The sequence below is a fragment of the Gopherus evgoodei genome, chromosome 18, assembly GCF_007399415.2.
Source record: "Gopherus evgoodei ecotype Sinaloan lineage chromosome 18, rGopEvg1_v1.p, whole genome shotgun sequence".
In the NCBI taxonomy this organism is placed as follows: domain Eukaryota; kingdom Metazoa; phylum Chordata; order Testudines; family Testudinidae; genus Gopherus; species Gopherus evgoodei.
Window position 1 is genome coordinate 10,076,551 of NC_044339.1, and position 25,150 is coordinate 10,101,700.

At 41.8% G+C, this 25,150-nt stretch overlaps 1 protein-coding gene across 1 annotated transcript; it reads right to left on the bottom strand.

The window, feature by feature from the left end:
- Positions 1–12,027: 12,027 nt before the first annotated feature.
- Positions 12,028–24,272, bottom strand: LOC115636995 (arylacetamide deacetylase-like 4). The gene is made up of 4 exons (XM_030537795.1): positions 24,113–24,272; positions 19,420–19,636; positions 16,697–16,760; positions 12,028–13,149 (listed from the first exon to the last, which is right to left on the bottom strand). Exons 1-4 carry the CDS (start codon positions 24,266–24,268, stop codon positions 12,375–12,377), a joined length of 1,212 nt encoding a protein of 403 aa, XP_030393655.1. The 5' UTR covers positions 24,269–24,272; the 3' UTR covers positions 12,028–12,374.
- Between the last annotated feature and the right edge of the window lie 878 nt (positions 24,273–25,150).

Here is a 25,150-nt window from a genome sequence, read left to right on the forward strand (position 1 = left end):
CTCCCATGCTGTCTTTCATGCTTAGGAGAAGCTCCCTGAAACTATCAACAGAGCTGCCTCACTATCCTCCTTCAAAGCCTTCCTTAAAACTCTTATTTACCATGTGCCTACAAAATAATGGTTAGGTTTCTGATGTGCTGAATCCACTACCTCTCATGCTGACCAATATTGTTTCCTTGTATGCCCCCGTCTGTCAATAGTCATCTCTTGTTTTATACTTAGATTATTAGATCTTTGGGGCAGGGACCATCTTTTGTTCTATGTTTGTCCAGGGCCTAGTGCAATGGGATTCTAGTCCATGACTAGGGTTTCTAGGTGCTAAAGTAATACAAGTAATAATGATCATACAACCCTCCCTCCTCCCAGCTGGTGCTAATGGAGAAGCAAAATGGCTGCCATGATGTAGAACAAGATCCATTATTAAATGGGAAAAAGTGCCCAAAATATCACATGGCTGTAAAATTGCTGTGGCCAGATCTATCTGCATACAGTGCTTTTTCACAGCAAAGGAAGGTTCCCAAATACCAATGCCCCTACTTTAGTTCTTCAAGTCTTTCATGATTTCAAGATCTACTTCCGCTGAAGAAATTTGTGCACCCTCTTCTACCAGTGGGGTAGGACATTTGAGAGATTCTCCCAAATTTCTGATGCTTCTCACAACAGAGTTCTGAAGCTTTCTTCAGGAAACATCTAGGCCTAGAGGCATGAGTCCAAATTAATTCCGCAGTGGAGGAATCTGTTTTTAAGAGACCCTCTAACGAAAGTGAAAAGGAACCCATTACATGTATTTGTGACTGTCGTATGTTTTACTGCTCTGACCGCCATGCACCAGGTCTCAATGCCACTCGCTCAGTGTTGGCCCTGGCACCGTCGTGATGCAGGGCACCAGAGCTACCACTCAGTGGGTAGTGAGGCAGCTGGTGCTGCTACTCCTTGCTGCTGCCAGGGACTGCCTGCTGCACCAGTACCTGAACTAGACCAGTCAGGGATCATGAGCTAATATTTGGTGGCCTCCCACAAATTGGGCCCTAGGCACGTACCTACATTGACTCTGCCTTAATCTGGCTTGGGTCAAGACTCAGCAGCAGCAGGGGCTTATGAAGACATTGAGGCTTTACCAAAGAAAAAAAGTGAAAAGACTTTGTCAGTTTAAGACTGTTGAGGGGTAGGGGGCTCAGCACAAGCATCATTTTCTACCAAAGAAAAAAAAAACCAACAAGGCAAAGGGCTAACATTTGCTTTTTGAGTATGGCAGAACTGATTTTTCTGTTAGTCATGGCGGATACAATGATATTTCAAGACACATTGCTAAGGAGAAACAAGCGAGCCATGCCAAGGCTGCAATGCAGTCAAAATCTTTGGTAGTTTTTTCTCCATCTGCTGGGTCAAAAATGAGTGACTGTGTAACCAAAGCTGAAGTGTTATTTATAGGATTACTTTTGGAGCATACCATTCCTCCTGCTAGCAGTGATCATGTGAGATCTTTCTTCAAGAAAATGTTCCCAGGCTCCAAAATTGCTCAGCACTATGCATGTGTTTCCAGAAAAATGGCCCCTATTTTACCAGGGACTATCTCACCCAAAGCCCATGAAAATGTTTGAAGTGTGATTGAAGACCATAAACAATATTTTGGCACTGGATGCTAGTTTGAACAAGTCTGAGAAGTATTTTCCAATCTTGGCTGTGTATGAGCTCCCAGAAACTGGCCTTAGTTACTGAGGTTTTAGATATGGTTTCTTGTGCATCAAATACATCTCAGGAATTGTTTGATGCAACCAACGTTGTGCTGTCAAAACATGATTTTGACTGGAATAAATGTGCTACATATTCCATGGAAAATGCTGCAAACATTCACAGTAAACACAACAGTATATTGTCTCAAATTAAAGCCAAGCAAACAATGAACCAGAGATTGTAGGTAATGGGTTGCCTCTCCTACCACCTGCACTGTATGGCAGAGCACGTATTGAACTCATGACAGATGAATGTTGAGGATTTGATCAACATTTACTACCACTTTCAAAGAAGTATCAAAAGAGCGGCCTCATGAATGGATAGATTGCATTTTGCAATACGAGTGTGAAGAAAAGTGTGTTGTATGTGAAAATGCGCTTGCTGAGAGATCAATTGATGGTACCTGGGCTATACTCCTTCTTTGTCTGTACCTTTGATGAAAAAGAGAAAAGAGGTGCTGCTGGAACATGGGAAATAACAATACCAATGAGCTCCAAGAATCCTTTAATGAATCCTTTTTCATGCAGTGCACCGGTGAGTCACCTTTTGTACCTAGTAATGATGACTCTATACAAAGATATTCTTCTGAGATTTATGAAACCTTTTGTGATAGCTGCAAGTGAGAATGTTATGAAAATCAATTACAAGGATTCTCCTGTGCCATCACCGGCATCTGAAGTGTTGGTGCATTTTGAGACGTGTGACTACGCAAGAATGGAAAGCATGATCAATACAAGACAATTGTCATTGAATTTTTTTGCAAAGCACTGGCTTATGTGAGAAAAGGCAATGCCTTTACAAGATCTTGTACGTGAGAGCCTGCTTTTGTTAATCCAAGCAGTTGTGTATCAGCACCTTGTCGTGATACAGAGGTGGTGATTGATGAATCTCCTGATGTGATCAGGGCGCAACAAATGGATCCTCTGATTTTGAAAGTTAGGGATTATCAAATCTGTGATGCATTTTCTGAATATGACAGCACTATGAGAACAGATGAATTTTGGTACCATGTATTTGAAATGAATGACCAGGTAAGATTCAGTGTGTCACAATTCAGGGCAACTGCGCCTGTATTCCCCCTCATAGAGCTCGGCTTGTTTAGCCTAACCAAATGAAGGCTGAGGGGAGATATTTCTGTCTCTCTGTAAATACATCAGAGGGATAAATACCAGGGAGGGAGAGGAGTTTGTTAAGTTGAGCCAATGTGGACTCAAGAACAAATGGATATAATTGGCTATCAACAAATTTAGGTTTGAAATTAGGTGAAAGCTTCTAACCATCAGAGGAGTGAAGTTGTTGAACAGCCTCCCAAGTGGAGCAGTGGGGGCAAAAAACCTAACTGGCTTCAAGACTGAGCTTGATAAGTTTATGGAGGGGATGGGATGATGAGACTGCCTACAATGGCATGTAGGTGATCTGCGACTGCTAGCCGCAAATATCTCCAATGGCCGGTGATGGGATGCTAGATGAGGAGAGCTCTGAGTTACTACAAAGAATTCTTTCCCAGGTGACTAGCTGGTAAGCTTGTCACTTAATATGGTCCTGCAGTGACATCTGCTGGCTGCATCTGATCATTTCCCAAATTTCAGGGAACGTTCTAGGTATCTGTGGCTAGAACCCTAATAGTGTTGGTGAAAATCGGAAACACCATAAGGGAGAAATAGGGGACAGAGGGAGCCCCAGGCAACTGGTTAGGCAGAGCCAGCAGCTTCAGCCACCTCTGTGATTGTCTACAAGTTAAAACTGCAGAATCTTCTAGAGACCAGGGTCTATTGGGGCCAATTGTCCCTCCCTTTACAGAGGATTCCAAGACTTTAAAAGAGGAAATAGGGTCCAACCACCCTTGAATTCCTTCTTAACCACTGAAAGTTCAGCAAGCTCAAATCCCATGCAGTGTCATCAATGCTTCTCTCATTGTTTTATTCTTCAGCCCTTTCAGAGCTATTTTCCTTTTAATTAGCTAGATCATCAGTTACTAGCGGTTTCCTTTATTTAAAAGAACAAAGTGGTACCTGTGCAGCATAAGTAACGCCTGGACCTGCATGTATGGAAAGGGCAGTCTTACCCTATTAACTAAGTTTGGCAATCTGTAAATCCAGCATCAACTTTAGAGATCCACTAGATTCAGTGGCTCATTTCCTGGCTTATGTGATGACCAGATCCCCAGTCTTATCCCACTGGCTGAACCCAATGTCAAAGTTTTGGCACGCTGGTCATGGCACCAAATTTCCTGGATCTGAACTGGCTAGCCTAATCTGATGCCAGAGCTTCCTCACTGTTGATAAAACACTGAGCTTCCTGCATCCTTCTAGATTGACCTTCTTTGGTGCTGAGGTTGTGGAACTGTAGACATGACACCAAAGTACCCTGATCAGCCTACTTCGGTGTCAGCTTTTCAGCATCATCAACTCTAATGAGCTGCAAGTGGCTGAGTCAGGTGTCAAAGTTATGGCACCTTAGATTTTCTAGCACCATCAGCTCTAACCGTGGCAGTCCAGCACTGGGGATGCTGCACCACAGGTTCAGGTGAAAGGCATAAAGAGGGTCTCTCTTGTCATTCTGGTGCTGAGAAACTTGCACCATTTACTCTGTTGTTTATAGATGGCACCAGAGTCCTTTGACCCTTTGGGGGCTACTAAGTTGGCACCTGTAAAAAGTCTGGGACAGGGGACCCAGATTTATCATAGCAGACACTTAGTTTCATGTAGACCACACAAAAATGTTGTCTACTGATATTTTACTCCAGGGATAATTGTCTGAGGATTTACTTTTTGGGAGTCCCTCTAGACTTGAATACATTTAACGCAACCTTTCAGAAGTGCTGTGCTGAGTCTTCATTTATTCACTCTGATTTAAGGTTTTGCGTGCCCGTAATACATTTTAACATTTATAGAAGGTCTCTTTCTATAAGTCTATAATATATAACTAAACTATTGTTGTTTGTAAAGTAAATAAGATTTTAAAAATGTTTAAGAAGCTTCATTTAAAATTAAATTAAAATGCAGAGCCCCCCGGACCGGTGGCCAGGACCTGGGCAGTGTGAGTGCCACTGAAAATCAGCTCATGTGCCGCCTTTGGCACCCGTGCCATAGATTGCCTACCCCAATCTAATGTATCTCAATAGTCTTTATTTAACCTGTTCTTTCCCTATTTTGGTTGGCATTACCTTCCCTGTGGTGTTAATGCTAATTGTGTTGTGTATCTGGTCACCATGTACCCTTGATTATTCCAAGTCAGTTCTCTGCTCCAGTAGAGAATTTGCCCTATCATGTGTAGGGATGAAGGCGCACACCTTGATAAAGCTTCAGCTGGTATAAAACACAGCAGTCCATCTGGTTAGCGATGCAAGTAAGTTGCCATGAATGTATTGGCCTCCCTGGAGCTCCGTTCTGCATAGGAGCTCCCCACTGAATTCAGAGCTGAGTCAAGGTCTCTGTCCTGATATTCAAAGACCTGGCCCATAGTCGTGACCAGAAAGATCACTTCATTCTCTTTAATCATGTCCTCCTCCAGCATCTACAATACACTGTAACAATAAAACAGTTGACCTACACTGGGAGGCTTGTTAATGCAGGAATTAGAACTAAACTAATCTTGGAAGTAGATTATGGAACTTGCTTCTACAAGAAATCAGAATGATACCAAACGTCACCCCATTTAGAACTAAAGGAGCAAGACTCTGATTTTAAATAAAAAAAATTGGCTTTCCCTCCACCATTTCTTTAAACAAACACGTATACACAAAGCAAAGAACAAAAACCTATAAACTAGTTGTCAAGGTTTCTTTCCCCACTTTGAACTTTAGAGTACAAAAGTGGGGACCTGCATGAACACTTCTAAGATGAATTACTAGTTTAGATCTGGTAACGCTGCCGCCAGCCAGAAATTCAATGTCTGGCGCACTCCCTGTCCCCGCCGCAGACTTTCCCCTCCCTTGGTTGCCTTGGGAGGCTTCACCAATTTCCTGGTGAACACAGATTTAAACTCCTTGGATCTTAAAACAAGGAGGAATTAACCATCCCCCCGCCTTTCCCCCCACCAATCCCTGGTGAGTTCAGACCCAATCCCTTTGGATCTTAAAACAAGGAAAATCAACCAGATTCTTAAAAAGAAAGCTTTTAATTAAAGAAAGAAAAGGTAAAAATTATCTCTGGATAAACTACTTTATAGGGTACTCAGATTCATATAGCCCAGAGGAACCCCCCTCTAGCCTTAGATTCAAAGGTACAGCAAACAGAGGTAAAAATCCTTCCAGCAAAAAGAAACATTTACAAGTTGAGAAAACAAACATAAGACTAATCCGCCTTGCCTGGCTATTACTTACAATTTTGACACATGAAAGACTGATTTAGAAAGATTTGGAGAGCCTGGATATATATCTGATCCCTCTTAATCCCAAGAGCGAACAATGAACAAAACAAAAAGCACAAACAAAAACTTCCCTTTACCAAAATTTGAAAGTATCTTGTCCCCCTATTGGTGCTCTGGTCAGGTGTCAGCCAGGTTTACTGAGCTTCTTAACCCTTTACAGGTAAAAGAGACATTAACCCTTAACCATCTGTTTATGACATAATCATGCTGTTTCTCCTGCAGAGAAAGAAGAAAGAGAGAGAGAGAGATTGTTTTTGCTGTTTTAAAAACCTGGAAGGTGCTCCGATACTACAATAATGGGAAACATATAATTACTTAGATCCTCAGATTAAAGATATTATACGAGTGAAAAGCTTTGTATTAGTAAACAGAGCTCATCCTTATCCTTTATATGAAAGATATTTTCCAAATACAGCCATAAAGCAGATAAAACAGCTCCTTCTTTTCACCTTGAAGAGCTAATCATGCTGAGATGTTCCCATATGACTGACTTACAAATTCCAGCCCTCACCTCTGTCTCAAAAACCAAAGGGAAATCCCAGTTTCAAACCAGGTACATTTACCAGACCAAACGGCATAGACAACAGCCAATTAAAGATTCTGAGCTTCAGCGGCTCAGCAACTCCAGGAGAGGTTTATGATTTGACGAGATCATAATGAACTGCCCACACCACCTACCAGAGAAAGCAGCAAGCAAAATGTCTACTACTGATGTCAAGAGTGCAGAAGACAATGCAGTTTCACTTTGCTGAGAAGAATAGATAGATTATCATAATGGTCCCTTCTGACCTTTAAAGTCTCTGATTCTGTGGAGCCAGGCAACCGACTTGGATTTGACTTTCCCAGCACTATGACTTCTGAAGTGTCTCAACAATTAAATTAATGTAGTTATGGTATTAAAAATTCCCTCCCTCCTGTCCTTCTAGATGTGCTCATAAGGTTGTGAAAATGAATGCTAATCACATTATATATCTCAACACAGGTATTAATTAGGAATGGAGGAAACTTGCATGATGGATCTTTTATTGTTTTTACCTTGCTTTGGCATTGTATCTATCTATCTTTTTATATCCTATCATCATGATATATCAGAGTCACTTACAATTCTGTATGAATTCTCATAAACAGTCTTCCAACACACCAGAGACTTCTCTCCTTCCTCTAGTAACAGGAGTACTGTATCAGTGCTTCCTAGTGGGGAGTAAGAACCCAAATGTGCTAGGCCAGGGGTCAGCAACCTTTAGAAGTGGTGTGCCAAGTCTTCATTTATTCACTCTAATTTAAGGTTTCACGTGCCAGTAATACATTTTAACGTTTTTAGAAGGGCTCTTTCTATAAGTCTATAATATATAACTAAACTATTGTTGTATGTAAAGTAAGATTTTAAAAATGTTTAAGAAGCTTCATATAAATTAAATTAAAATGTAGAGCCCCCAGACTGGTGGCCAGGACCCACGCAGTGTGAGTGCCACTGAAAATCAGCTCGCGTGCCGCCTGTGACACATGTGCCATAGGTTGCCTACCCCTGTGCTAGGCACTGTACGTTCATATTGTAAAAAGACAGATCCTTCCCTAAAGAGCTCATAATCTATATGATATGTTAAACAAAACTAGTCATACATGGGATGTTACATTTAATTGCTGAGATTCTAATGACTGAAAATTGTTTAACAGCCACTTATTGAGTCAACAAAACTGCAGCAACCACTGAGAGAAGCTAGTCCCTACTAGGGTTCATAGATTCTATTCCTAGTTTGGAGGCAAGGAGAACTCTGGCTACAGATCAGAAGAGGACAATGGGGTTTAACCCTTATATTGCAGAGAGACAAGTTCCTATGATGTGGGGGCTAAACCCACGAGTCTTGTTGATATTTCCCTTCTTACCCTGAGGGGGTGAATAAAAGCTTGGAACCCTAACTCACAAGAGTCTTTGCTTTAATCACTTGACTACACTCTCCATCCCTTTTTTGTGAGGGTAGGAGTATGTGTGCAGGGGGACCCTATATGCATTTGGAAAACTTTGCCAGCTTAAACGTACTCAAGGTTCATCGTGGCTTTGCTGCTCTCCACTGTTCCTCTGCCTCCTCCCCTTCTGAGGAAGGAGAAAAATTATTCTTCTTAGACTCTGAGAATAGGGCAAGAAGCAATGAGATTAAATTGCAGCAATGGTGGTTTAGTTTGGACATTAGGAAAAACTTCCTAAAAACTTCAGGGTGGTTAAACACTGGAATAAATTGCCTAGGGAGGTTGTGGAATTTCCCCTTGCAGCTCCCATTGGCTGGGAATGGCAAACCACAGCCACTGGGAGCTGCGGGTGGCCATGCCTGCAGACGATCAATGTAAACAAACTGTCCTGCGGCCCACCAGTGGATTACCCTAACGGGCCACAGGTTGCCCACCACCGGTCTAGATAATACTTAGTCCTGCCATGAGTGCAGAGGACTGGTCTAGATGACCTCTTCAGGCCCCTTCCAGTTCTACAAGAAACAGCTCAGCTGCTGCAGAATGACTAAAGTGCTGCTCATTGCTTTACTCCTTACTGTTTTGCTCACAGTATATGCAAGGAGAGGCTATGTAGAAACACCTCGCTGGAAGGCTGCAGTGTAACACTACTTCATTGCTTAGAATTCAGAACAATTACACACAAGAACCCCAACACAGAGACAGAGAATATTGGTTGCTTCCTAAAGCAGATGGGCATAACTCACCCACCCTGCTTTAAGCTGTCTCTTTCCAGACTGACTGATCACTTCCTTCCCCAAAAAGTCCCCTAACCTGCAAGCAGGATCAGAAACCTCCACACATATACTTTTAAAGCGATAGCTAGCAATTCCAAAACAGACCTTAATACACCACACATATGGGACAAGTAGAGAGACACTTAACATTGTTTTTCTTGGCTCTGTGATCAGTTAGGATGAGGAAAGCCTCCTTTTGTTCTATTTATTTACAGGGTTTTGAGGTATTTTTTAAGTATTACATTTTTCATAGAGTTTATGGAACTGGCTTTCTTACAATTTTTTTTTTAACTTTATACCAACAATTTTGGAGGACCATAGAGCAGTAGGATTTGCAGCCAGATATGTCATCACTGGAAAGAGAATTTGGCACTGTAGTTTGCATGATCTTCAGTGTTACGACCCTTGTAAAATGGGAAAGGTGTCTTCCATTTGTCCCCAGGAATAGTTATGCCACTGTTGCATGACCACAAAGTTCAGAATCCAACACATTCAACCGTATCTTTATTTACTAATGCCCATCTTCAGCCTACATCACCCCTGTTACTTGCTCATGTCCACTTCATCCATCCAGTTCAAAACATTCTTTTCTCCTTTGCCTACTGCTGTTCCTAACGTCTCACATTCTGTAATGTATTTACCAACTCCCAGCTGGCCCTAGCTTGTCTCTGAAACTATCTAGTTACCCCAGACATCCGATAAAGCTAACTGCCCCCCACTCCAGTTTCCTCCACCCCATGCCCACAGACCTAAACCCTCAGCAACGCTCAACCATTGAACTTACCCTTATCTTCTCCCTTCCTGGACAGTCTCTGAAACCCATATTACTCCAGCTTCTCCAGCTCTTCAATACAACAATCAAAGTAACATCAAAGGTAATTTGATCTTACTTTATTCTGTTCTCTTCTAGAAGATTGTATTTATCAAACATTAATCCTTAATACAGATCCTAGTTGAATGAGTTACCCTGATAGTGACAATACCATCAAAATCAGTTTGAAAGGTTTAAAATTCATAATAATTTATATCATTGCTTCTGTTACTGAAAGCCAACTAATATAAACTATGTCCCCGAAATTAAAAACATACATCAGTCATATTTTCACACATGCACAAACATTTCTGGATTGTAAACCTTAAATAAATATACTGAATGATTTCTAAGCTATTTACTATTTTTTCTTGAAAATCACCTGTTGGGTGTAACCACAGACAATTATTGACAATGCTTAATATTTTAGTTTTCTACATTCAAGGTTTTTTCTCTGTTTTTAAAAACAGCTGCAACCTCTTTAGTAGTATTGAGGCTTATTCCCCTTATTTTGGGGTAAGATTCTCTCTCTGTTTTTCTTTGAGCTACTGAGAGCTTTGATTGGTATCAGGTCATTTTAAATGCTTAATCCTCTGTGTATTGCACTGTATCTATGTCTTATAAATATGTTAATTACATTTTATTCAGCATGTAGGATATTCTCTGATAGCAGGGGATTTATGTTTATTGCAAATAACGAGCACCTGAGATTTCAGGGCCTCAGAGTATTGAATAATCATCTTCTTGGTATCATTTTTCTATGTAGGTTATCACCTTGTGATGGGGTATGCTCTCCATACTCACCCTGATGGGGTAAACGTAGCCCAGATGGGCCAAGTAACCCATTAGTCTGCAAACAGGGCCAGTGGGGATTTAGGCTGAGAGGAGACCCCTAATTAAGGGAAACACACCTTGCAAGAACAGGGAGGAAGGCGGCGATTTTTCTCCCTGAGATAAGGGCGAGAAAGGAGTGGGGATTACTAAGGAAGAGTTTGTGTAGCAGATCCAGGAAATAAGGGGTTAGCTAGAAGGGTGGAGAATGCAAGCCTAGGACAGGCCAGGCAGGAAGCATTCCAGGGGAGTGGCAGGAAGGTTCATGGTAATACAGACCTTAGCTGCTGGTGCCCCTGGGCTGGAACCTAGTGTAGGGATGGATCTGGGTTCCCCAACCAGCCACTGAATGGGTGACACAATCTGGGCAGTGAACTTGGGATCGTTTCTTCTAGTCATTGCAGGAGTGGCACAGACAGCGCAGTGGACTAAAGGACTGCCTGGGCTGGTGTGGAGGACTTTGAGAGTATCTCTGAAAGGGGAGGACTATTGTGACTTGGCTTTCCCCCCATCCCTCAAATCACCAGTCTTTTAAAATCAGTGTATCTTGGGGTGTTCTGGATTTTCCAAGAGCTCAGACCAAATTTGCTCCATCCACCTAGTCGTCGTCTTTCTTATGGCTTGGGGAGGTAGTAATGACTGCAGATTTGTATCTAAGTTTGATAGCCAGCACATTGCCACAGCAGTGAGCTGGTAATGTCCTTCAAGCCCCCGACGAAAGAACAAAGGGGACACTCAGATATGATGTGCTCCATTGTTTGTGCCTGTCCACCTAGTTAAAAATCATAAGGCATTTTTGCTTCTCCGTCATTCGCTCCTGGATACGGACCATTTGAATGTTGGCAGTTCCTTTATCCCAGCTCTTTCTCTGCCATGGCATGGTAGAGTGTTCACGGGTCCATTCTTATTATCAGAAATTGTTTTCAGCTTTGGATAATACAGGTCTAGGATACGTAGTGACATGTCCTCTTTACAGTGGCTGATCAAAAAGTACATTCATGGGAAGTCAACAATTATTTATTTTTAAAATGCTGCTTTTGAAACCGAGGTAAAAGCCTCTTCCTTATGGGTGGCTCTTTAATACAGAAGTTCGAGTCTAAACAACTTTACTTTATGCAGCATCTCTGTGGTGCATACCATTTGATTACTACTCAGGTTAAACACACTAACCCTGCCTATCTCCTACCTCCAGGCACAAGGTTGTTTCATTTACCTTTGAAACTCATAACAGCATGTAGCTCCTGATTAAATATTGTTCATATTTTATGGCTTTATAACTTGCACTGCTCTGCTCTCCACAAGCTGATTCCTCTACTTTCCTCCTTTTTCCTTCCACCATTTTTTCTTTGCCTGCATCCCCAGATCCAACCCCTTTATTCAGTTCTCTATGCCCTACAGCATTTGCTCTGGATTCAGCCTCCATCAGATTTAGGTTCCTCTGCAGCCAGCTCCAGATTCAACACCCCAGGAGTCACCATTTCACTTATCCCTCCCGCTCCCCCATTCACCCCCCACACCATTACCTCCAGATTCAGCCCCAAATCCCTTTTGTCTGTTCAGTTTCCCAGCCTTAGAGTTTTCTCCCATCCCCTGGGCAGCACTGCACAAATCTCTCCCTGGAAGACCAGCTGAGTAGCAGAAGGAAGAGAAACAGAGATTCTTAAGCTCCTCTAGCTGTGCTTCTCACAAGCAGCCATAAACAGCAGCCGCAGGTGGGTAAAGAGGGGGCAGCCCCATAGCCGGTATTTCAGAGCTGAACAAAGATCATTGAAATCTGAGAGTTTCTTGTAATTTCTGTGTCCACTCAGAGATATTGTTTTGGGAATGGAAAGCAAGGCTCCCAGCTCTGAAGAGGGGGGGGATTATTTTTGTTTTTTGAGGGGCGGTGGTTACAAGCCTTTTATAAAGTTTACTACATTGAGCATTGCTCTCTTTGCACATGGAAATGAAATATACCCACAGTCAATTAGGAATAATGCTCCATGGAATCCATCCTCTATGTGGTACCAAGTCACTGGAATGCCATTGTCCTCCAGTCTTTTCTTGTACAACAGTCCATCATCCCTGACCACATCATATTCACAGGTTAAGATGAAAGTCTCTGGGAGCTGGCGAATAATGGCATCTTCAGCTAAGAGTGGGGAAAAGGTTGTCTCAAAAACTGGTTTGGCCAAAGTGTGAAGTTCTTTTGAATATGTAGCAGATGCAGGTGGTTTGTAGCCTCTGATCTTAAATTCCATGGGGATATTGTCTGGACTCAGCCATTTGCTAAACTTCAGTTTCAAATCCTCAGGCACATGGGAACCTTCTAGGATACCTTTCATCAGTGACACATCCTTATTGAGATACTGCATTCCAAGTGTGAGGGTCCGTTTCTTTAACAAGAGGGGAACTGAACCGTTTTGCTGATATGAAGGCAAATTAAAGTCCACACCTTGGAGAAATGGATAGAGTATGATCTGGGCTCGTGCCTTTGGGAGGTCTGTTCTACCCACCAGGGTTTGGCAAACAGCAGCAGCGAGTGTGCCTCCGCTGCTGTCTCCACAGATGATGATACGAGTGGGATCCACCCCATAGTCTTCTGCTGTTGTCATAAAGTGTACCGTGGCAGTGAGACAGTCCCAGAACTGGGTTGGATATGGGTGCTCAGGAGCCAAACGATACCTAAAATATCAATGACAGTGTTTTAATGTCATCATATCTATGGGTAGAGTCATCTTCTCTTTCAAGTACCTTTTAAAGTTAGAAAAATATGTGTTTATTATTACTTATGTATGTGTTTAAAATTCTGCTTTGTAGAATAGCTTCAGGAATCACCCAATCTTTTTAATTACTTTCTAGACAACTGTAGACACATCATCTGAATTTGTGTGGTACTGAAGCATTCTGGAGTATGTACCAGTAATCGGCCTTTCTGCTTTTAGGTTTGCAGTGAAGTCTAATACTGCCCCGAGCACATATGTGAGAATAAACACTGAAAGTTATAAAGATTTACTATTTTTTGTGTCAGGAATTATTTATAGAGGCGCTAAGGATTCCTCATGGTTGTTCGCTCAATTCCAGTAGCCCAGGATTAAGGGAACAGGTAGTGCAATTTTTAATATAATTCGAGGGAAACAACTTTTTATCCTTTTTTAGGAGTAAAGAAATTGGGAAATAAAACTTCCCTTAAAGAAATGCACAATATTAAGAAACATAAAAGCATTAACCCACGAACGCACCACACAGGGTAGTCAGCAACAATCAGCATTCATTTTAACAGCTCCTCATAGACACAGAAGGGTTGGAATATACAGATTAATATTCATTTGTGGTTATGTCTTTTTGTTAGCAATTTATGATGCACTCCTGATTGGCCAAAGGTCTCAGGATACCGAAAACATTTGTTAATCAGGGAAGCTAGTCAGACAGTCAATTGAGTACAGACCGCAAAGGCTTTTGCTTGCTTTTTTCTCTGATTATCCTGCAGCAGCCATCTTCTATCAGGTTTGTCAGGTTATCAGGACTAAAGCAATTTAGCTAGAGCTCTTTAGTTAAAACATGATGAATGCTGAGGAATTGAAGCCTTTAGGGAAGCCACCTCCCTCATTCATTACACAGACATAGTTTCCCTGAAAATCCCAGTGATCCATAACAGGATCATGTGCTTTGACATTAGCATTTGGGGGATAACTAGCAGGGAGGTTTTTAAAATCTGTTCTATCTGTAAACAGTTTTTTAATAGGTAAGGGACAGCAGATGACTCTCCAGAGTATGTAGAATAATTCCTGCGGTTGGTAGGATCAATAACATTTCTTCCTGTGCTCTGCAAATGGCTTCCTCTTACAGCCCTTTGCATCAGCTCTCAGCAGAGGGAACCATGTTTTAAATAAAAGGGGGTTGGATAACTGCAACTCAAATCATTCAGACTGTTGCATTTTAAAATGGATTGGGTATGTTTTTTGAAAAAAGCCTCCAAGCTTGAACTTTTAATAGTGGATGCCCATATAGACAGATGTCATTTAGGTGCATACCAGGGCAGTGGCTGTTAGTTGATAACTAACACTGGAATGAAGTAAGCTGGCCGTCCATAAAAAACAATCAGTGCTGGGGGATGGGAGGAGAGGCACAACTTCCCTTCCTGCCCCCATGCACGACCCTTCTTATCAGCCCTACACAGAAGCATTCTATAGTGCTTTCAATGAGCCCCCCAGTCAGCAGACCCTTGTATATCTTCCCCCTTGCTCCCAATTCTGCAGTAGTCTCTGTGGAGAGAGACAATGGCATGCTTTGCAGTGGGTTATAGGAGGGCCTTGAGGACTTATTTGCCAAAGCTGCTCCCCTTCTCCTAGGCCTCTGTGGTATACAGCTGTGAAGCTGCTGCCTAGAAGAATATTTCCATTAGCTGGATGAATCCAAGTTGGCAGGGCCTAATGAAATTCACCCTAGGGTACTTAAGGAACTAGCTGAAGCAATCTTGGAACCAACAGTAATTATCTTTGAGAACTCATGGGAGACAGGTGAGGTCCCAGAGGAATGGAGAAGGCAAACATAATACCTATCTTTTAAAAAGGGGAACAAGGGGGAATTATTGTTGCCAGTCAGCCTAACTTCAGTACCTGGAAAGACACTGGAACAAATTATGAAACAATCAGTTTGTAAGCACCTAGAGAAAAGCAGTTCTAAGGAATAGCCCGCATGGATTTGTCAAAGACCAATCACACCAAACCAACTTCATTTCCGTCTCTGACTAGGTTACAGGCCTGCTTGGTGGGGGAGCATGGGAAGCAGTAGACATGATATATGTTGATTTTAGTAAAGCTTTTAACACAGTCACACATTCTCATAAGCAAGCAGGGAAACGTGGTCTAGATTAAATTACTATAAGGTGAGTGCACAACTGGTTGAAAGACTGTACTCAAAGAGCAGTTATCAAAGCTTCGTTGTCAAACTGGGAGGGCATATCTAGAGGGGTCCAGCAGGGGTCAGTTGTGGGTCCAGTACTAGTCAATATTTTCATGAATGACTTAGGTAATGAAGTGGAAAGTAGGCTTATAAATTCAGTCAAGATATGTGCAGAGTGCCTCATTGAGAAAGGAAAAATCAAATGCACAACTATAAAATGGGGAATATCTGGCTAGGGGGTAGTAACACTGCAAAGGATCTAGGTGTTATAATGGATCACAAACTGAGTATGAGTCAACAATATAATGCAGTTGTGGAAAAGGCTAACATCATTCTGGGCTATATTAACAGCAGCGTTGTATGTAAGACAAGGAAAGTAATTGTCTTTCTCTAAGCAGCACTGGAGAAGTCTCAGCTGGAGTACTGTGTCCAGTTCTGGGCATCACACTTTAGGAAAGATGTGGTGGACAAATTAGAGAGAATCCAGAGAGAGGCAACAAAAATAGTTTAGAAAACAGGAACCTATGAAAGCTTAAGAAAACTAATCAAGTTTAGACCTGAGAGAATAAGACTGAAGGGGGAACCTGATAAGTCTTCAAATATGTTAAGGGCTGCTATAAAGAGGATGGTGATCAATTGTTCTGTGTCCACTGAAGGCAGGACAAGACATAATGGGTGGAATCTGCCATAAGGGAGGTTGAGTTTAGATATTAGGAAAAACTTTCTAACTACAAGGATAGTTAAATACTGGAATAGCTTCCACAGGAGGTTGTGGAATCCCCATCACTGGAGGTTTTTAAGAACAGACTGGGCAAACACTTGTCCCGTCTTTGTTAACTTGGTCCTGCCTCGGTGCAGCGGGCTATACTTGATGGGCTTCTCGAGGTCTCTTCTAGCCCTTCATTTCTATGCTTCTATCATTCTATTGCTAACGCACTGTCATAACAGCCATCCTAAGGATTGATCTGGCTGCATAATGAAAGGTGAGAGTAAGGTATGTGCAGTCCCCTTCCTCCGACATTATAGGGGTCAGGACTTGACCCGCTATCTATAAAAATGATGCTATATATTAAAATATTTAAAGGGTTTTTTCTTTGTTTGGTCTGCTCTTTCAGGCTCCATAATAGACATATTGCAAGTCTGCTCCAAAGAACTCAACAAGAGGGCAGAGCATAGAGTGCAAAATTATATCCATCAGTATGTTCCTTTTGTTGAACCACTTTCTGAAAGAGCAGACTGAGAGGGAGTGGCTCATGGACATATACACCTGGAAGCTGACACATTGTAAATGGTTCCCACATAATGCAACTGAAATAAAATCACTTACCCAACACACACAACCACTGAGTCACTTCTCCTGGCAATAAAACGGCATACTCTTTCATACATGCCTGCAACACAAACATTCTCAATGGAGTTGTATTAATGTCTTCAAGATATTCAGTTCTATGTCCTTACAAAACGAGAAGAAAATTCAGATGAGTGCTCATTTTTGATGAGGGACTCATGATCTTACAGGAGGATTAAGGGGGTTTATGTGACTTGGAATTCCGCTCCTCCCACATTTACTAATCCAGAGAAAGTCTTAGGGTGGTCAATATGTGGCAAAAGGGCCTCTCAGATTTTTCACTGGGAGTTGTGTGCATTGGGGCAGAAGTATCCAAACACCATACTCAAAATACTCCTCAATGCCTCTCTGAGTGAGTCAAGGTGCGGAAGTAACGTCACTTAAAAGAAAGTCAGACTTTCTGGAATCTGTATCTTCTTCATACTAATGAGCCTGTATTGGATTTCTCCTGTCCTTGGCCTTGACACTACTAGATTTTGGGGGGAGTGGCACAGGGATGAACTCTCCCTCCATTTTGTTAACATCTGTGGAAGCCCTAGTGCAGACAGGACACCAATGTTGATTCACATTTCTACCTTCACGTTATGTAAACAGCCCTGTGGGAGGTTGAACAAAGACACCACTGGTACCACTAGCAGGGCCATATAAAGGGTAATGCAATGGCGGGATTTTCCTAAGGGGCAAGTGTGGTATTTTCTTTCACACGCAGAGAACTACCTCAGACCTCACCACTTTCCACTGCAAGGGCAAGACACTTTTTTTTTCAAACCTTGTCTCTACCAGCATAAACACACAGCACATGCATATACATGTATATATGAAATAAATATTATCTTAATGTTTTTATAATTGTTCATGCAGCTTTTTTCCTGTGTAAGGAAGAACAACACATGACAGATACCAGGAACATTGTATAATACACTTCAGGAGGTCCTCACATGGCTGCAGCAATGAGCAACAGATAAGAACCAGAACAGAATATTGTAAAAAAGAAGTGGTGCGTAGAACAAAGAAAGGGAAGGGAAGGGAAACTTGCACAGAAAAGAGAGTGAAAAGGAGTGCTGTAAAAGAGTCAATAATGAGTGTGGGATATAGAATGAACGATGAGGCAGGAAGGAAGGGATGAGTGAATGAAATGGTAGCTGGAATGGTAGGGTGGAGGTGTAGAAAGAGAGGGAGAGAAAGGGCGTGCAAGAAACTGCATCCACAGATTTTTAAATCTGAGTTAAGGCCGCCATTTGTTCCATGTATGGAAAACAAATGAGAAGGAACATTGTCTGGGGACCAGTTTCATGGAAATGTAGTAATTGTCCCTTTCACAGGTGCTCGGAATAGACCAAGCCATTATTCCAAAAGCCACAACATTTTAACGCAGATCTTAGGAAATGTCTCAGCTGTCTATTTGTCCAAAACAAAAAAAAGAGATGATGGAATAGTGCAAATTGGATGTTGGAAGGGAAGATAGGTGCATCTCAATTGCACATTCAGGAATTGAGCAGCTTTGTTAGCCAAATCCTCTGAGGCATCCCCTGTCACAGGGCTTAAAACTTGCACCAAGGAAGCATATAATGACAAAATGAGCTGCCCCTTCAAAAGGGTTTATTATAGCTCACAAAAATAATAGATGTCTGATGAGGACATTTGTAAAGTTTTCTATCTGTTTTAATACCTCCTTTTGCAGACACTACTAGACCTGAGTAAATAATTGTTTGTTTGTTTTCAAGTCAGTGGCTGAACTGAAAAATCCAAATAATATTTTGTTTTGGTTCAACCTGAAACATAAATTTTTCATATTTTTTATGATTGGGTGTTTTCATTTAGTTTTTGGGTGCCTTTACCCTTTTTGCTTTATTTAAATCTTGCTACATTTCTAATCAAAACTTTGTTTCAAACCAAAAGGTTAAAACACTTCATTTAGAAACAGTTGAAACAAAACTTTGACTAAAAAGAAAAAATTCACAGAAACTATTCACTGAATTCACTCCTAATTCAAGAATAGTTTTGGTAAACCCCAAACTGCATTTTTCTTTGAATAAACTATGCTTCTGAAAAAATTCACCCCACTCTAATTACAGCATCCAACACTCAGCTTGCATAAAGGCCACAATTTCCCAAAGACAGCAGTGATCTTGGATGCCTCAATTTTTTCCCAATGTGAAATGCCTTTAAAGGGCCCTCATTTTTTCAAAGGGTGGATACTCAGCACCTGCTGAAGTCCGGGTACCTTGTGATGTCTCAGATTGGGCAACCAAAAATATATCTAGGGGATTATTGTTATCATGGGTAGATTTTTCAAAGGTACAAAGGACATTTCAGTTCTATAATTATTAACAAAGTTCAGAATGTTACTGATCTCGAAGACTTCCAGCTTGGGAGCAGTTTGCCTAGCTGTGGCCAAAGGTCCAATTTTTCTGTCTCCAATAGCGACAATGAAAGGGAAAAGTAAAGTAATTCTCATGAATGGTCAGAGAACAGAAATCCAAGGATAAGTACAAATTTTCATAGAAGGGAATGCTTAGCAGCATAATACCAGCCAGTCTGACTAAAAATATGTAACTTTTAAGTTTGGTTATCATTCTTGATTTATTTTTTAAATTCTTAATTGCAATCGTTCTTAATTATCATGTAGGAACTATCATAATTGAAGGAACTAGATAATACTTTATATTTATCATAGTTCTTAATTTCTTTAAATTTCTTACCTATGCTTCCAATCTGGCCAATTCCTCCGTGAAGGTAAAGGACTCCTCTCCTTTGGCCAGCAGATGGCACTTTCGGATGGTAAACCCTCACTGACACCTTTGCAAACTTCAAGTCCTCGATGAAGAGATTAGCATCATTCCATGGTGGTATTCCATGCAAGAGGGTCCTGATAAAGTAAACCTCCTTACAGATGCCCAGTTTCTCAAAAATTCTTCCCTGTTTATAGGGAGAAAGAGACCAAAAATTAGTTCCCTGTCAATGTGCTTCAGCTATACCCTGGAGGATGAACAGGAAATTGTCTCCATAACCAATTCATACTTTGGGGTCTGAGCTGGAGCTGCCATCAAAGGGTCCTGTTATGATGGTCACACTCTGAAGTAGATTCAGACAACCAGCTTGTTTCACATGTGCTACCAATTATCCTTCATATTAGTAATCAAAAAGTTGTAATGATAACTGTTGGCTTTGAATTGGTAACCTACAGCAAAGTTGAAATGCTTCTTCTCCCACTTCCAGTGCCCTGAGTCATGCTGTCCTTACCATCACAGAATTTTACTATAAGACTAGTATAGTTGACACATTTGGCAGCTGGATAATCCAGACCTTCCTCAAATAAAAAGTGTTATTTTCAGACTCTGTTACCAGAATAGGAAATCAATGTTTCCCTCCCACTTGTAATAATCTTCATCACACAAGCTAACACTTTGTTAAAGTGGCAAAATCAGTTCTCTGCCCCCTCTCCAAATTCACAGCAATTCTGAAATTGCTTTAGAAATTTGAACACTAACAGACCTTCCTGGTTGATTGGCAATGATCCCATGCTTGTGATGTCAACGCTACCCAATGCAATATGGAGTGAGGTTTTCCTTTTTATTTGGTAGAAATTTCCAGTTTACAACAGGAAACTTAAAAAGCCCAGACAAAAACCTTCTAATCTAGGGTATCCTTGCCATGTCTCAAATGGGTTCATTTTTAGGATTCATAAAAAATCTGGGATGAAAACCTGTCTCCATTGAAGTCAATGGCAAAACTCTTGTTGACTTCACTGGAGCCAGGATTACCCTCCTAAAATATATTGGGGTATGTACAGGGCTCAGATGAGCAGCTTTATAGGAGGCACTAATTTTTTTTATTATACATTAACATACAATAGCATGTGGCTGAATTTAACCCATAGTGTGGGGTTTGTGGAGCTGTTGATGCACTCTGCTAATAGTGGCAAATATAGAATTATTGTTTGTTTTTAAATGGTTCTGTTACAAAGTGGAGACATGGTTTCTGCCCTGACCAGCATACAACTGAAATGTATCATGAGCCAAAGGAAGGGACAGCAGGGACAACAATAGCAATAATTTTGTAACTCACATTACCTAACAAAACAACAACAGCAAGGAAGTAAAAAACAAAGCTACCTTCCCATTTGTGCCATCTACTTCTCCATTTGCTGATATACAATTCGGCACTACCACAATTACCATGATCAGCTGTAACCCATAAGGATGCCAGCCTCCAACTCTGAAATGTTGCAATATGTGTAACACAGAGAGTTTCCAGAGAAGAGTATAAGTTGTCATCAAGTCTTAGCATGCTAAAACCATGAGCTAGTCTCTTGATATCTGCATATAAATGGCCTATCTTCATGCATTTTAATTCCTAAATTAGTAACTCGTGAGTTGGCATGGTTTTGAATGCGTCACCTGTTGCAACACCTAATCAAAAAACACATGCAATTTTCTGGAGCTGATTGCAGCAATCTGTTTCTTGCCAATAGGTGTGGCAGTGGTAGGTGTATTCTCGATTGTTGTAAGAATTGCAAGCTAACATAAAATAAGCTGAATGACAAGTCAATTGTGACCTCATTTCACAAGTTTGTCCTGCTCAAAGATTCCTCCCACAATCAACACAAATGGTGTAGCATGCGATCCACAGTAGACACTCAAGCTGAAACAGTGAAAAACAGAGCCCATTGGCAACAATAGGCAGTGGTGGAGGTTTGCATCCCTAGGGAGGAAGGGTTATGGTTGTGCTTTGTAGTCTGTGGTATACAGCAGCTCTAGTGGTAAGATGTGCAGCTGTGGTTGGAAGGATAGGGAATATGTACTCTTAATTCATTTAACTTTTCATACCCTTGCTTTTGTGGTTTTGGTCTTAGTTATGGCATGTGTGGTGGCAACCGTAGCTCACTCGCTCTCTCTCTCTCTCTCTCTCTCTCTCACACACACACACACACACACACACACACACACACACACACACACACACACACACACACACACAGATTTTGTGTATGAATTTCCTAGGTTTTTGAAATGTGGAGCAGTTGGTGTCACACTTACATATTGGGGCAAGTGGGTAGGATTCAGAGTTTTGGAGGTAGTGGTGATTATGGGAATAGAACTTGGATAATGCTGAGGGTAGGGTATAGAAAAGGATTAAGCAAAGGAAGTGGGTGTGTGCGTGTGGACTGTCTAGTTGTGCTGGGGGAAGGGGGCAGAGCTGTCCTGGCATGGCTCAGGGGTCCTTCCACACTCCCTTCCACTGATCTACATCCCTCTTCTCACCAGCCCCCGTCCCAAATCTCTCTCTGTGGAACACTGAGCAGAGACCGCTTGTAACGTTTTAAACACTGTGAATATTATTGTATCAACAGACAGTTCCCCAATTTCCATAACCCTGCTCCCTAGCCAGCTTCACTCCTGTGACCATCAGCCAATCCCCATCTTCTGTTTTAAGATATGTTTCTAAACCTCAGGGTTGCTAAGACAACTCAAAAATTGCGGCCCAAGAGTAGCTGAACGGCTTGAGTCTGTGCACAGTCTGAAACAATAGCGCCAAGAGGTGCCTGCTGCCTGCCATCTTAACAGAGGGATCCAGTTATTGTGTGGGCAGAACATGGCTGTAGAGGTAGCATGGTGGGAGTCATACAGCTGTAGGGAGAACTGGAAGAGGGGTCGTTGGTGGCAGGGCAGGAGAGAGGGCTGAGCTCATGGAGGGGGAAGCCCATACAAACTCATAGCCCTGCTCAGCTCAAGTTCTCTCTCCAGACAAATCATTCCCCAAACATTAATCTGATGTTCCTGTACATCCCTGGACCCACAACACCCTTCCCTGAGCTTCCCATCCCACGTGGCCCTGCTACCCCATTTCCACCCCCAGGCAGGGGGGACAATACGGGACAAGTTGTTTTTAAGTGTATATTTCGAAATTTGGAGAGGCGCTTGTCTGAGAGATGGGCATGGGTGAAGCTTGGTGCTTGTAAGGGCTGTATTTTTAGCTTGGAAAGGTTCCAAAAAAGAAAAAGGCCACATTTCTTAAAGGGACCATTCTAAATTAATTTTAAGGCAAGTCTACACTGCAAGATGGAGGACATGATTCCCAGCACCAGGAGACATTCTGGGATTATTTAGTCTTCAGAAGAGAAGAATGAGGGGGGATTTGATAACTGCTTTCAACTACCTGAAAGGGGGTTCCAAAGAGAATGGATCTAGACTATTCTCAGTGGTAGCATATGACAGAACAAGGAGTAATGGTCGCAAGTTGCAGTGGGGGAGGTTTAGGTTGGATATTAGAAAAAAAATTCACTAGGAGGGTGGTGAAGCACTGGAATGGGTTACCTAGGGAGGTGGTGGAATCTCCTTCCTTAGAGATTTTTAAGGTCAGGCTTGACAAAGCCCTGGCTGGGATGATTTAGTTGGGGATTGGTCCTGCTTTGAGCAGGGGTTTGGACTAGATGACCTCCTGAGGTCCCTTCCAACCCTGAGATTCTATGATTCTTTTGTTAGCTCTCCTTGAGCCAGTGTGCCAGAACTAGAGAGGTTGGGCTAGTCACCCCAAGTCTGGGCCAAGAGGTGCGTCCTCAGGGCTGCCAGCCATCTTGTAGTTTGCCTCACTGTGGCTCCGTTCTGTCTGTAGTGTGCTATCTTGAGAGCTAGCGCATGTGTGTCTCCTCCCCTTTCAATCACACACTCACAGAGAGAGAGCTTGAAGTGTAGACTTACCCTTGGTTATAAACTAATAAGGATATCCTTGAAAATCCTCAGTAAAGTCAATGCTGAATCAGATGATGTGCTGTGAATTTGGCAAAGATACATTGTATTCATCACACACACAAAAAGAGGTGGTTGAATCCCCACTTTGAAAACACAACCTAAGCCTCACAGCTAGCGGCTCCTTACTACTGCTTTTAAGTAGAAGTCTCTTAATAGCAGGAGTCAGACCGTGCCTAGCTCCTGAGCTGATGTAAATTCCTGCAACTCCATTGACGTCAATCCTATCTCTTGCCTCATTTTAACACTTCATATATATATATATGTAGACACTATAGTCTTCCTTACACCTTGGACTGAAGAACTGCAGGCTATGCTACCCCCTGCTTGAAGTCTTTCTACTGCATTTGCATAAGCAACAGGTTTCACAGCCCTGCCCGGAGCTCCTACCTAGCACAGATTTTATCACTCTTTATACTTTTTCTAGAAAGGTTTTTGCCTAAACACTAAGAAATAATTCTCCCTTGCAACTACCTGTGAGTGATGTTGCCTGGTGCTTTCTTCTCTTTACCTCCGAGAACTAATCCATTTGACAGGGACCTCATGCCAGCTCTTTACAATATATTTAAACGCTGACTCTTACAAAAATCCACCTCTGTATTTGGAAACAACAGTCAAACCTGAGTTTCAAACAAGGTACACTCACCAGACCAAATATAAAGTTCACGATGTAATGAAGAATGTAAAGCTTTCTGTGCTGATCCACTTCCCGAGGGATTTCAGCCTTTGGATGTTCATAGTAAAATGCCAATGCCACCAACAAGATAAAAGCAACAAGAAAAATTTCTAATGTGAATTCCATTTCACGGTGCTGAAAAGGATGGAACTAGGGACTGACTGCTCTCCTGCAGTTGTCTCCACAGTTAAAATCTCCAGTTGCAGGATCAAAAAATCCCTCCACATCCCATCCTCCTACTCCTGGAAGTACTCATAGATAGGTGAAGATCTCACCACACAGGAAGTATTCATTAGGAAAGGAGAAGGCTTGCATAAATGATTGTTTCATAATAGTAGATATAATGGCAACACACACTCTAGATGTGTTTTCCTATTGTGCCTATAATTATGGAATTAGTGCTTCTCTTGGCAAAGATATATTAGCTCTAATGAGAGACCTGAGATGTCTCTTCTCTTTCATATTGCAGTAGCAGGAGGATTTTTCAGAACTTCATTTCGGTGATCTTGCATTTCTGTTCTTCTCTTCTCCCTTCGAGTCCTGGGAGCTGGCAGTCTGATTTCTTATACATTTTGCAACAATTTTATGGGAAGGCCAAGATGTGTTACATTTTCCTCAGATACAATCAGGCTTCTGTCATTCTTCAACTCTTGTGGGAAGTTGTTTTACAGCCACCTGCAAGAGCACTCACTATTAGGTACTTCCTTACCTGTTTTCTCTTGTTGCTGTGCAACCACACCTTTCTCTACCAATGATGCCAATCTCAACAGCCCATTTGTCAGCTTTGCCCACAAATTTCTCTGCCCTATCTTCCATGCTGCCCAATTCACATGAAACACTGATTTTTAAGGCCAATTCCTTCTTCTGCAAACCTCTTCTCAAGACCCACCTCTGCTATGGCACCTATAAGAAATCATCAAGCTACTTATGGCTAGATCTAGTGAAAGTTCAGTCATCTGTTTATAGTAACTCACCAAAAGGCAAATATACATACAGCTATTGAAAGCT